This window comes from Scyliorhinus canicula, chromosome 13, assembly GCF_902713615.1.
Source record: "Scyliorhinus canicula chromosome 13, sScyCan1.1, whole genome shotgun sequence".
In the NCBI taxonomy this organism is placed as follows: domain Eukaryota; kingdom Metazoa; phylum Chordata; class Chondrichthyes; order Carcharhiniformes; family Scyliorhinidae; genus Scyliorhinus; species Scyliorhinus canicula.
Window position 1 is genome coordinate 34,824,123 of NC_052158.1, and position 14,015 is coordinate 34,838,137.

Below are 14,015 nucleotides of genomic sequence, written 5' to 3' on the forward strand. Positions count from 1 at the left end.
GTATAGTTAGCACCAGCCCAGGGAGTGGGACACTGTGGGTATAGTTAGCACCAGCCCAGGGAGACACTGTGGGTATAGTTAGCACCAACCCAGGGAGACACTGTGGCTATAGTTAACACCAGCCCAGGGAGACACTGTGGGTATAGTTAGCACCAGCCCAGGGAGACACTGTGGGTATAGTCAGCACAAGCCCAGGGAGAGGGACACTGTGGGTATAGTTAGCACCAGCCCAGGGAGACACTGTGGGTATAGTTGGCACCAGCCCAGGGAGATACTGTGGGTATAGTTAGCACCAGCCCAGGGAGACACTGTGGGTATAGTTAGCACCAGCCCAGGGAGACACTGTGGGTATAGTTAGCACCAGCCCAGGGAGACACTGTGGCTATAGTTAACACAAGCCCAGGGAGACACTGTGGGTATAGTTAGCACCAGCCCAGGGAGACACTGTGGGTATAGTCAGCACAAGCCCAGGGAGAGGGACACTGTGGGTATAGTTAGCGCCAGCCCAGGGAGACACTGTGGGTATAGTTGGCACCAGCCCAGGGAGATACTGTGGGTATAGTTAGCACCAGCCCAGGGAGTGGGACACTGTGGGTATAGTTAACACCAACCCAGGGAGACACTGTGGGTATAGTTAGCACCAGCCCAGGGAGACACTGTGGGTATAGTTAGCACCAGCCCAGATAGTGGGACACTGTGGGTATAGTTAACACGAGCCCGGGGAGACACTGCGGGTATAGTTAGCACCAGCCCAGGGAGAGGGACACTGTGGGTATAGTTAGCACCAGTCCAGGGAGTGGGACACTGTGGGTATAGTTAGCACCAGCCCAGATAGTGGGACACTGTGGGTATAGTTAGCACCAGCCCAGGGAGACACTGTGGGTATAGTTAGCACTAGCCCAGGGAGACACTGTGGGTATAGTTAGCACCAGCCCAGGGAGACACTGTGGGTATAGTTGGCACCAGCCCAGGGAGACACTGTGGGTATAGTTAGCACCAGCCCAGGGAGACACTGTGGGTATAGTTAGCACCAGCCCAGGGAGACACTGTGGGTATAGTTAGCACCAGCCCAGGGAGACGCTGTGGGTATAGTTAGCACCAGCCCAGGGAGACACTGTGGGTATAGTCAGCACAAGCCCAGGGAGAGGGACACTGTGGGTATAGTTAGCACCAGCCCAGGGAGACACTGTGGGTATAGTTAGCACCAGTCCAGGGAGTGGGACACTGTGGGTATAGTTAGCACCAGCCCAGGGAGTGGGACACTGTGGGTATAGTTAGCACCAGCACAGGGAGACACTGTGGGTATAGTTAGCACCAGCCCAGGGAGTGGGACACTGTGGGTATAGTTAGCACCAGTCCAGGGAGTGGGACACTGTGGGTATAGTTAGCACCAGCCCAGGGAGTGGGACACTGTGGGTATAGTTAGCACCAGCCCAGGGAGACACTGTGGGTATAGTTAGCACCAGCCCAGGGTGAGGGACACTGTGGGTATAGTTAGCACCAGCCCAGGGAGACACTGTGGATATAGTTAGCACCAGCCCAGGGAGACACTGTGGGTATAGTTAGCACCAGCCCAGGGAGACACTGTGGGTATCGTTAGCACCAGCCCAGGCCTCCACCTCCCTGCCACTCCACCACATGCCACTCTTACCGAGGCCACTTCACTTCCTGCCCCGTCGGACTGCAGCTCCGGTTTCTGTTCCACTGCCACCTCGGCTTCCAGAATCTTCTCCACCGGCATCTCATCGTTGGTCCCACTGGTGGACTCGACCTCTTCGCCCCTCTCTCGGCTCCTCTGTCTCTCCTCTTGGACGGCTGGGGAAAGGAGCACAGCTATTGCGTTGGACAGGAGCACACAGAGAACGAGTTAGGTCAACACACTACAGAATGCAGCAATGGGGATGGGGAAGGAAAAGGGCAGATGGGAGGAGGGGAAGGAGGCAGAGGGAGGGGGCCGTGGCAAGGGGTGACCGGGGGGTTTGTGGAAAGAGCGAGGGGGGTTGGGGAAAGAGGGAGGGGGTGTTGGGTAGAGCGAGGGGGGGTGGGGGAAGAGTGAGGGGGGGTGGGGAAAGAGCGAGGCGGCGGTGGGGAAAGAGCGAGGGGGGGGTGGGGAAAGAGCGAGGGGGGGTGGGGAAAGAGTGAGGGGGGGTGGGGAAAGAGTGAGGGGGGGTGGGGAGAGCGAGGGGGGGTTGGGGAAAGAGGGAGGGGGGTTGGGGAAAGAGGGAGGGGGGGGTTGGGGAAAGAGGGGGGGGTTGGGGAAAGAGCGAGGGGGGGTTGGGGGAAAGCGAGAGGGGCTGGGGGAAAGAGCAAGGGGGGTTGTAAAGAGCGAGGGGGGTTGGGGAGAGCGAGGGGGGTTTGGGAGAGCGAGGGGGGGTTGGGAGAGCGAGGGGGGGTTGGGGAAAGAGCGAGGGGGGGTTGGGGGAAAGAGCGAGGGGGGGGTTGGGGGAAAGAGCGAGGGGGTTTGGGGAAAGAGCGAGGGGGGGTTGGGGGAAAGAGCGAGGGGGGGGGTTGGGGAGAGCGAGGGGGGGGTTGGGGAAAGAGCCAGGGGGGGGTTGGGGAAAGAGCCAGGGGGGGTTTGGGGCAAGAGCAAGAAGGGGGGGGTTTGGGGAAAGAGCGAGAAGGGGGGGGTTTGGGGAAAAACGAGGGGGGGTTGGGGAGAGCCAGGGGGGGTTTGGGGAGAGCGAGGGGGGGTTTGGGGAGAGCGAGGGGCGGTTTGGGGAGAGCGAGGGGGGGCTGGGAAAGAGCGAGGGGAGGTTGGGGAAAGAGCGGGGGGGTTGGGGAGAGCGAGTGGGGGGTTGGGGAGAGCGAAGGGGGGTTGGGGAGAGCGAAGGGGGGTTGGGGAGAGCGAGGGGGGGTTGGGAAGAGCGAGGGGGGGTTGGGAAGAGCGTGGGGGGTTGGGGAGAGCGAGGGGGGTTGGGGAGAGCGAGGGGGGGCTGGGAAAGAGCGAGGGGGGTTGGGGAAAGAGCGGGGGGGCTGGGGAAAGAGCGAGGGGGGGTTGGGGAAAGAGCGAGGGGGGGTTGGGGAAAGAGCGAGGCAGGGTTGGGGAAAGAGCGAGGGCGGGTTGGGGAAAGAGCGAGGGCGGGTTGGGGAAAGAGTGAGGGCGGGTTGGGGAAAGAGTGAGGGCGGGGGGGTTGGGGAGAGCGAGAGGGGGGTTGGGGAAAGAGCGAGGGGGGGTTGGGGAAAGAGCGAGGCGGGGTTGGGGAAAGAACAAGGGGGGGTTGGGGAAAGAACAAGGGGGGGTTGGGGAAAGAGCGAGGGGGGTTGGGGAAAGAACGAGGGGGGTTTGGGGAAAGAGCGAGAGGGGGGTTTGGAGAAAGAGCGAGAGGGGGGTTGGGGAAAGAGCGGGGGGTTGGGGAAAGAGCGAGGGGGGGGCTGGGGAAAGAGCGAGGGGGGTTGGGGAAAGAGCGAGGGGGGGGCTGGGGAAAGAGCGAGGGGGGGTTGGGGAAAGAGCGAGGGGGGGTTGGGGAAAGAGCGAGGGGGGTTGGGGAAAGAGCGAGGGGGTTGGGGAAAGAGCAAGGGGGTTGGGGAAAGAGCAAGGGGGTTGGGGAGAGCGAGGGGGGGCTGGGGAAAGAGCGAGGGGGGGTTGGGGAGAGCGAGGGGGGGTTGGGGAAAGAGCGAGGGGGGGTTGGGGAAAGAGCGAGGGGGGGGGTTGGGGAAAGAGCGAGGGGGGGCTGGGGAAAGAGCGAGAGGGGAGTTAGGGATAGAGCGAGGGGGGGCTGGGGAAAGAGCGAGGGGGGGTTGGGGAAAGAGCGAGGGGCGAGGAGAGAGCGAGGAATACTGAAGCACAAGTTCTGAGGAAGTTGCCTGGGCCACACATCGGAACCTTAGTGCCTCCTCCGAACAGGGCACAGGCGAGGTCATGGGGCGATTGTGATGGCCTCCCTGCCTGAGCAGCCCACTGACGGTGACGAGTGGTGCAACCGCAAAGCCGAAAAATCTGCGCTTTGGTGGAAAGGTCAGGTGGGTGGGTTTGGTCACCTCGTGGTGGTGGGGAGCGTTAATGGCTAAACAGGACAGTGGAAAAATCAACCACACGTTCCCCACACCATCCGACTCCCTCAGCCCGATGCCGCCCCCAGCACGCCTCGCCCCCATCAGCTTCCTCGTTCTCTCCCTCCCTCTCTGGAAGTTCAGCTTACCTTCACGCTTCATACCCGTGGCCAGACACTTCTGGTAGCGGCAGTACTGGCACCGGTTACGTTGCCGCTTATCGATCATACACTCCTTGCAGTCCCGGCAGGTGTAGGTGAGGTCCTTGCGCACTGTCCGTTTGAAGAAGCCCTTACAGCCCTCGCAGCTGTACACTCCGTAATGCTTCCCTGTACACAGCAGATACATCAGCAGTCAGGTTCTGAGCCGCTACGGATGTAAGGGCGCCCCTTCCCGAATCCCTTAAATCTAGGAGCGCACTTCCAGAATGATGACCACAGCAAATCTATCGAGAGCCGAACTGAACATTGAGCTTTAGCTCAGTTAACATTCTGGGGATATCACTGAACAGAAACTGTACTGGACCAGCCATTTAAATACTGTGGCTACAAGAGTAGGTCAGAGGCGAGGATTCCTGTGCGAGTAACTCCCCCGCCCCTGACTCCCCAAAGTCTGCCCATGACCAACAAGACACAAGTCAGAAGTTTGATGAAATGCTCTCCACTTGCCTGGATGAGTGCAGCTCCATCAACACTCAAGAAGCTCAACCATCCAGGACAAAGCAGCCCCGCTTGATTGGCACCCTTTCCACAAACATTCACTCCCTCCAGCACAGCAACAGCAGTAGCGATGCACTGTAGGAATTCACTAAGATTCCTACGGCAGCACCTACCAAACCCATGGCCACTACCATCTAGAAGGACAAGGGGACAAGGGCAGCAGATACCTGGGAACCCCATCACCTGGCGATTCTCCTCCGGGTCACTCAGCATGCTGACTTGGAAATATATCGGCCATTCCTTTGCTGTCGCTGGGTTAAAATCCTGGAACGCCCTCCCTAACAGCACAGTGGGTGTACCTACACCTCAGGAACTGCAGCAGTTCAAGATGGTGGCTTGTCCTCTAGGCCTTCACCCTGTGAAGCCTCTCTCACGATCTTATGTGTTTCAATAAGATACCCTCTCATTCTTCCAAACTCCAATGGGTACGAATAGGTCTAACCTGCTCAACCTTTTCTCACAAAGCAACCCTTTCGTCCCAGCAATCAGCTGAGTGAACCTCTTCTGAACTGCTTCCTGTGTCTCGCGTTCTCATCATGTCAGTTTACTGCTGCCGGCGAGGGTCTGCCACCTCATCCACCAAACACAGGAGATTAGTGACTTTCCAACGCAGTGGGTGCAAGTCGTTTACCCGTTACCATTGCAGGGTAACAAATTGGTCAGTTGTAACCTGTGGGTTGTCATGAGAATGGATCAAACCCGCCCCCCAAATTCCATCTGGACATATTGAACTTAAATAAGAGTAGGTTTACTAACTACTAAAATGGGAGAAAAATGTTATAAATTGCCCTCAGGGTGGTACAGTGGCACAGTGGTTAGCACTGGGGAAAGGGTGTCCAGAAGGGATGGGGATCATTTTTAAATCAATCTTGCCAAGACAAACCACGAGCATTTCGGTCCTCAGTCCCTCTGACTGTCAACTGAACGATTTTTGCCCATAGCCCATGAACAGATTTTGTTTTTCCCTCAATCCATCTATCATATTCCAGTTTGTAACGGACATCCTGATATTGATTACGGTAATGTCCCACTATTCGCGGGAGTGGGGGTGGGAGAGAGATTGCGTTTCTACCGAAACTCAGCAAAGGGCGAAACGGCGAATAAGGAACATGCTCTTCAATGGGAGTCAATAAGATGGGTTCCAGCCATGCGAGGGCAATATTGGTTCATGTTTGTGCAGTTACTGTGCAGCAACCTGGGGTAACCCGATGCACAGGCAGGGGGAGCCTCTGAGCAATATGAGGCACATGGCGAAAACCTTTTAAAAAAAGGGAAGATCCTCATTGATCAGGGAAAAACGTAATGCCTCAAAAACCGGCAGACAGAAATCAGGGAACATTTTGTCGTTAAGGCAGCTAAGGACAAAGAGGTTCACCCATTTCCAGGTTAATCTCTCCATCTGGGCACTTCAGGCATAGCCTCTCACCCCTGTCGGAAAGGTGCCTACATAAAAAAAGAGAATTAAATGTCCATGGTCAGAACTAAAGGAAGGATTAGTGCTTCCAGAGACTTTGACACCATCTCCCCGTTAAATGGTGTGGAGGTCTCTGCTCCGTCTTGGCTGCCGTCTCCTCATAGGAGGAGGTTTGGGCGGGGGGGTTGGACGTGGATAGGTGAAGAATGGCTCCCTCGATGGGAGATGCGGGGTTTACAATGGCCACAGCATAGGCGAGGGGCGAACGGCAGGATGTCACTGCATTCTATTCAATCTACCCAAGTTTCCTCACACGCCTTACCTGAAGACCTGTCTCCACAGATGGCACAGACGCGCCTCAGGGACGATAAGGCAGAGCTGCCTGGGTAAGGGAGAGCTTGGTTCATGTCCAGCGGCGAGTGGACGTCGTTGGAGCTGCTGACGGCGTGCAAACCCAACATGCTCACCGTGGAGTTGATCTGTGAAAACAGAAACAAAGACCGGATTTACTCCACCCTCGGCGCGATGGTAATAGCGCAGAACTCCACGGAGCCTGTAATTTTGATGATTCTTTGAAGCAGCAAAGGAGGAGATGACAGTTGACCGGTATCAATAACAGGTAGTATTCTGAAAAGCACGCAGAAGGCTGGCGAGGACAAGTCTCCAGCACAGAGTGGCAGGCCGGCGAGTTTATGGACGTTATACAGATAAGACAGCGGAATTACCCGAAGGACAGACTCCCAAGCTGAACGTGGAATCCCTGGCTCCCACAGCACTTCTGCCCACTTGTTCCACACTAGATGCCTGCAAGTTAACTCTCTTACATTCGACCATTCTTTATTTGTCCTTGAAAGGGGCTGGTTTAGCTCACTAGGCTAAATCGCTGGCTTTTAAAGCAGAACAAGCGGGCCAGCAGCACGGTTCGATTCCTGTACCAGCCTCCCCGGACAGGCGCCGGAATGTGGTAACTAGGGGCTTTTCACAGTAACTTCATTGAAGCCTACTCGTGACAATAAGCGATTTACATTTTTTCATTCAAATGACGGTGCTGTCCGTCAGCCGTGGCTCAGTTGGCGGCCGACTCGCCTCGCAGTCAAAACACTGCCAGTCCTGTGTTAATGTTAGTATGCTACATTGTTACGGTTAAGGATAAACAGCTTCAGGGCAGCACAGTGGCTCAGTCATTAGCATTGCTGCCTCACGGCGCCGAGGTCCCAGGTTCGATCCCGGCTCTGGGTCACTGTCTGTGTGGAGTTTGCACATTCTCCCCATGTTTGCATGGGTTTCGCCCCCACAGCCCAAAAATGTGCAGGGAAGGTGCATTGGCCACGCCAAATTGCCCCTTAATTGGATAAAACAAATTGGGTACCCTAAATTTATTTTTAAAAAGGATAAATAGCTTAATTGATTAAGTATCTGGAACACATATAAATGGGGACTCCTTCCGTGCCCAGTGGGCACCGTGGGGGCTGCAGTGCATCACCACCACCCCCAAAGTGATATTTTAGTTTGATTGTTGCAGTTTCCTTTGAACGTTTGATTTTGTTACAAGGGCCCCACCAGAGGCAGTCATTCAGATTGGTAATTTTGTTGAAAGAGTATAAAAGGGGATTGGTACCGCGAGCGGTGGACACCGGGGGGGGGGGGGGTGTTCATCATCAACCCGGGAACACCATTTTGATATGAGTTTGTAAATCTCCTTTAAAGTTTTGTATTTGTTACATTGCCCCATCAGGGACTGCTGTTCCCCCCCCTTAAATGTTAAATTATTTGACTAATTATTGTGTTTTACTTCCACAAAAGGGAACTGCTGGAACACTGGGTAGCGCGGAGACAAGAGATACGTAAAGCTGCAATCTGTGGATAAATCTACCACCCAGGAAAAGGGTTTTGCATCAAGATTCATACTTCACCAGCTGGCCAGGGACCCATTTAAACATCCTGGGAGAGGAATGACACCCCACTGCAGAACTGTCAGGGCTGTTTAGCACACTGGGCTAAATCGCTGGCTTTGAAAGCAGACCGAGGCAGGCCAGCAGCACGGTTCGATTCCCGTAACAGCCTTCCCAAACAGGCGCCGGAATGTGGCGACTAGGGGCTTTTCACAGTAACTTCATTTGAAGTATTAAGGGGCAGCACGGTAGCATGGTGGTTAGCATAAATGCTTCACAGCTCCAGGGTCCCAGGTTCGATTCCCGGCTGGGTCACTGTCTGTGCGGAGTCTGCACGCCCTCCCCGTGTGTCCGTGGGTTCCTCCGGGTGCTCCGGTTTCCTCCCACAGTCCAAAGATGTGCGGGTTAGGTGGATTGGCCATGCTAAATTGCCCGTAGTGTCCTAAAAGTAAGGTTAAGGGGGGGTTGTTGGGTTACGGGTATAGGGTGGATACGTGGGTTTGAGTAGGGTGATCATTGCTCGGCACAACATCGAGGGCCGAAGGGCCTGTTCTGTGCTGTACTGTTCAATGTTCTAAGCCTACTCGTGACAATAAGCGATTTTCAACTGACGGACTAATCTGCTGGGAGGGTTGTCTCAACCGGGATCCCCGTCTATCCTCGCATAGATTTCGGAGAGGAGAGTTAACCCTGGTGTCCAGGTCCTTATTTGCCCGCCCAACCAAAACAGGGTAGGCAGGTTTCTGGGATCTTGCCATGCCCAAAGTGGCAGCCCCATTAAATTTTAAAAAAGACCTCCACCGGTGCTTTGGGATGTTGGTGAGGCTGCGGAAGGTACCGTGCGACTCGGTTATTGTTTTTTTTGCCTGACCTAACCTTAGTCCTTCCTCTGCCGTTCCTTCTGACCCCAACCACCCGAGATACCCTGGTTCTATATCGATTCCCTCGAGAACCACTCATCCACCCGAAATAGTCTAACATCTCTGCTCAATCCTTCCATCCTGTTACCACCTGAGGCCATCCGGAATGGCTTTGGGATGGTACTTTATCCAATTAGTACAACCAAATCCAGGACCAGTCAAGACCATTTGGCCCCTCAAGAGACCATTCTGTCACTATTCAATATGATTGCAACTGACGTGTGACCAAACAACATCTATGACATGGGGAGCAGTGGTAACAATCTTTCACTGGGCTAGTAATCCACATGCCCAGGGTAATTGCTCTGGGGATACTGGTTCAAATCAAAATTCTAATTCAATTAATAAAATCTGGAATCTAAAGGTAGTCTCAATAATGATGATTAAATTGATCACGACAACTATCATCGATTGTCGTAAAAACCCACCTGGTTCACTAATGTCTTTTTGGGAAGGAAATATGCTGTCCCTACTCTGGTCTGGCCTAAGTGTGACTCCAGATCCACTGTTGTTGTAAAACCCCAACTAATTTGCCAAGGGGAATGCACCAGGGGACAGTTAACTGCCAATATTCAAGTTCTGAACTACCAAATGACTATTTGAACAGAACCAGAGTCAGTGAAATTTCTTTTGGTCATTTAAACACACAATTTGTGGTAATGGGCGGCTGGTGATTAACGGAAGCGGGGGGGGGGGGAGGGGGGAGATCCAGTCAACTTACCTGTGGGCTGCTAACTGGCCCATAGCCCAGGGATGGGGTCGAAGGAAGAGGTGAGCTCAGGGAAGAGCTGATGACGGAGAAATGCGAGCCAATACTGCTGATGGGCGAGTTGACGGAAGACGAGACTGAGGACCCGATGGCTGACGTATGCATGGACGGAGAGCTGTTCATGATCCGTCGCTGATGTGGAGAATTCACAGAAGAGCTGTCAGGACTCCCACAATCTGGAGAGCAAGAAAACAACCATTATTACGGTAAGCAATGCAAGAGTATCTCCTCCTTCTCACCAAAATAATCTTTTCCCCACACACCCTATATGTCACGGTCTTTTTTACACAAACACTGCAGATCACGCTGTCTTTTACACACACCGTGTATCGCACGGTCTTTTACACACACCATGTATCACGTGATCATTTATCCATACCGTGTATCACACTGTCTTTTTTAAAAATACTAATCTTTGTGTTCACACGTAGGCTTACATTAACACTGCAATGGAGTTGCTGTGAGAAGCCCCGAGACGCCACATCCCGGCGCCTGTCCAAAAACACACAGGAAGAATTCAGAATATCCAAATTCTTTAACAGCACGTCTTTCTGGACTTGTGGGAGGATATCGGAGCACCCGGAGGAAACCCATGGGAAGAACGTGCACGCATACCGTGTATCGCATGGTCTTTTACCCACACCGTGTATCACTGTCCTTTACCCACACCGTGTATCACTGTCCTTTACCCACACCGTGTATCACACTGTCCTTTACCCACACCGTGTATCACACTGTCCTTCACCCACACCGTGTATCACACTGTCCTTTACCCACACCGTGTATCACACTGTCCTTTACCCACACCGTGTATCACACTGTCCTTTACCCACACCGAGTATCACACTGTCCTTTACCCACACCGTGTATCACTGTCCTTTACCCACACCGTGTATCACACTGTCCTTTACCCACACCGTTTGTCACACTGTCCTTTACCCACACCGTGTATCACACTGTCCTTTACACACACCGTGTATCACACTGTCCTTTACCCACACCGTGTATCACACTGTCCTTTACCCACACCGTGTATCACACTGTCCTTTACCCACACCGTGTATCACACTGTCCTTTACCCACACCGTGTATCACACTGTCCGTTACCCACACCGTGTATCACACTGTCCTTTACACGCACCGTGTATCTCACTGTCCTTTACACACACCGTGTATCACTGTCCTTTACACACACCGTGTATCACACTGTCCTTTACCCACACCGTGTATCACACTGTCCTTTACACACACCGTGTATCACACTGTCCTTTACCCACACCGTGTATCACACTGTCCTTTACACACACCGTGTATCACTGTCCTTTACACACACCGTATATCACACTGTCCTTTACCCACACTGTGTATCACACTGTCCTTTACACACACCGTGTATCACACTGTCCTTTACCCACACCGTGTATCACTGTCCTTTACACACACGGTGTATCACACTGTCCATTACCCACACCGTGTATCACACTGTCCATTACACACACCGTGGATCACACTGTCCTTTACCCACACCGTGTATCACACTGTCCCTTACACACACCGTGTATCACACTGTCCTTTATACACACCGTGTATCACACTGTCCTTTACACACACCGTGTATCACACTGTCCTTTACCCACACCGTGTATCACACTGTCCTTTACACACACAGTGTATCACACTGTCATAGAACATAGATAGAACATAGAACAGTACAGCACAGAACAGGCCCTTCAGCCCTCGATGTTGTGCCGGGCAATGATCACCCCACTCAAACCCACGTATCCACACTATACCCGTAACCCAACAATCCCCCCCCCCCCTTAACCTTACTTTTTAGGACACTACGGGCAATTTAGCATGGCCAATCCAACTAACCCGCACATCTTTGGACTGTGGGAGGAAACCGGAGCACCCGGAGGAAACCCACGCACACACGGGGAGGACGTGCAGACTCCACACAGACAGTGACCCAGCTGGGAATCGAACCTGGGACCCTGGAGCTGTGAAGCATTTATGCTAACCACCATGCTACCGTGCTGCCCTTTACACACACCGTGTATCACATTGTCCTTTACCCACACCGTGTATCACACTGTCCTTTACCCACACCGTGTATCACACTGTCCTTTACCCACACCGTGTATCACACTGTCCTTTACCCACACCGTGTATCACACTGTCCTTTACCCACGCCGTGTATCACACTGTCCTTTACCCACACCGTGTATCACACTGTCCTTTACCAAACCGTGTATCACACTGTCCTTTACCCAAACCGTGTATCACACTGTCCTTTCCCCACACCGTGTATCACACTGTCCTTTACCCACACCGTGTATCACACTGTCCTTTACCCACACCGTGTATCACACTGTCCTTTACCCACACCGTGTATCACACTGTCCTTTACCCACACCGTGTATCACACTGTCATTTACCCACACCGTGTATCACACTGTCCTTTACCCACACCGTGTATCACTGTCCTTTACCAACACCGTGTATCACACTGTCCTTTACCCACACCGTGTATCACACTGTCCTTTACCCACTCCGTGTAACACACTGTCCTTTACCCACACCGTGTATCACACTGTCCTTTACCCACACCGTGTATCACACTGTCCTTTACCCACACCGTGTATCACACTGTCCTTTACCCACACCGCTTATCACACTGTCCTTTACCCACACCGTGTATCACATTGTCCTTTACCCACACCGTGTATCACATGTCCTTTACCCACACCGTGTATCACACGTCCTTTACCCACACCGTGTATCACACTGTCCATTACACAAACCGTGTATCACACTGTCCTTTACCCACACCGTGTATCACACTGTCCTTTACCCTCACCGTGTGTCACACTGTCCTTTACCCACACCTGTATCACACTGTCCTTTACCCACACCGTGTATCACACAGTCCTTTACCCACACCGTGTATCACACAGTCCTTTACCCACACCGTGTATCACACAGTCCTTTACCCACACCGTGTATCACACTGTCCTTTACCCACACCGTGTATCACACTGTCCTTTACCCTCACCGTGTATCACACTGTCCTTTACCCACACCTGTATCACACTGTCCTTTACCCACACCGTGTATCACACTGTCCTTTACCCACACCGTGTATCACACAGTCCTTTACCCACACCGTGTATCACACTGTCCTTTACCCACACCGTGTATCACACTGTCCTTTCCACACACCGCAAATCACACTGTCCTTTACACACACCGTGTATCACACTGTCCATTACCCACACCGTGTATCACACTGTCCATTACACACACCGTGGATCACACAGTCCTTTACCCACACCGTGTATCACACTGTCCTTTACCCACACCGTGTATCACTGTCCTTTACACACATGGTGTATCACACTGTCCTTTACCCACACCGTGTATAACACTGTCCTTTACACACACCGTGTATCACACTGTCCTTTACCCACACCGTGTATCACACTGTCCCTTACACACACCGTGTATTACACTGTCCTTTACCCACTCCGTGTCTCACACTGTCCTTTATACACACCGTGTATCACACTGTCCTTTACCCACACCGTGTATCACACTGTCATAGAACATAGATAGAACATAGAACAGTACAGCACAGAACAGGCCCTTCAGCCCTCGATGTTGTGCCGGGCAATGATCACCCCACTCAAACCCACGTATCCACCCTATACCCGTAACCCAACAACCCCCCCCCCCCCCCTCCCTTAACCTTACTTTTTAGGACACTGCGACCAATTTAGCATGGCCAATCCACCTAACCCGCACATCTTTGGACTGTGGGAGGAAAGCGGAGCACCCGGAGGAAACCCACGCACACACGGGGAGGACGTGCAGACTCCACACAGACAGTGACCCACCTGGGAATCGAACCTGGGACCCTGGAGCTGTGAGGCATTTATGCTAACCACCATGCTACCGTGCTGCCCTTTACACACACTGTGTATCACATTGTCCTTTACCCACACCGTGTATCACACTGTCCTTTACCCACACCGTGTATCACACCGTCCTTTACCCACACCGTGTATCACACTGTCCTTTACCCACACCGTGTATCACACTGTCCTTTACCCACACCGAGTATCACACTGTCGTTCACACAAACCGTGTATCACACTGTCCTTTACCCACACCGTGTATCACACTGTCCTTTACCCACACCGTGTATCACACTGTCCTTTACACACACCGTGTGTCACACTGTCCTTTACCCACACCGTGTATCACACTGTCCTTTACCCACACCGTGTATCACAGTCCTTTACCCCACGT

The 14,015-nt window shown here is 53.2% G+C and overlaps 1 protein-coding gene across 7 annotated transcripts in view; it reads right to left on the reverse strand.

The window, feature by feature from the left end:
* The window catches only part of LOC119975865 (retinoic acid receptor RXR-alpha-B-like), a 97,695-nt gene that overhangs the window by 48,075 nt on the left and 35,605 nt on the right, over nucleotides 1–14,015 (reverse strand). For 5 of the 7 annotated variants that reach the window (XM_038815752.1, XM_038815751.1, XM_038815747.1 and 2 more), the window contains 4 exons: nucleotides 9,657–9,880; nucleotides 6,446–6,602; nucleotides 4,140–4,319; nucleotides 1,652–1,833 (listed from right to left, as the gene is read on the reverse strand). In XM_038815752.1, coding sequence (XP_038671680.1) covers nucleotides 1,652–1,833; nucleotides 4,140–4,319; nucleotides 6,446–6,602; nucleotides 9,657–9,827 — 690 coding nt within the window. In that variant the 5' untranslated portion in view covers nucleotides 9,828–9,880. The remainder of the gene's footprint in view (nucleotides 1–1,651; nucleotides 1,834–4,139; nucleotides 4,320–6,445; nucleotides 6,603–9,656; nucleotides 9,881–14,015) is intronic. The other 2 variants (XM_038815750.1, XM_038815746.1) reach the window with 1 other exon arrangement.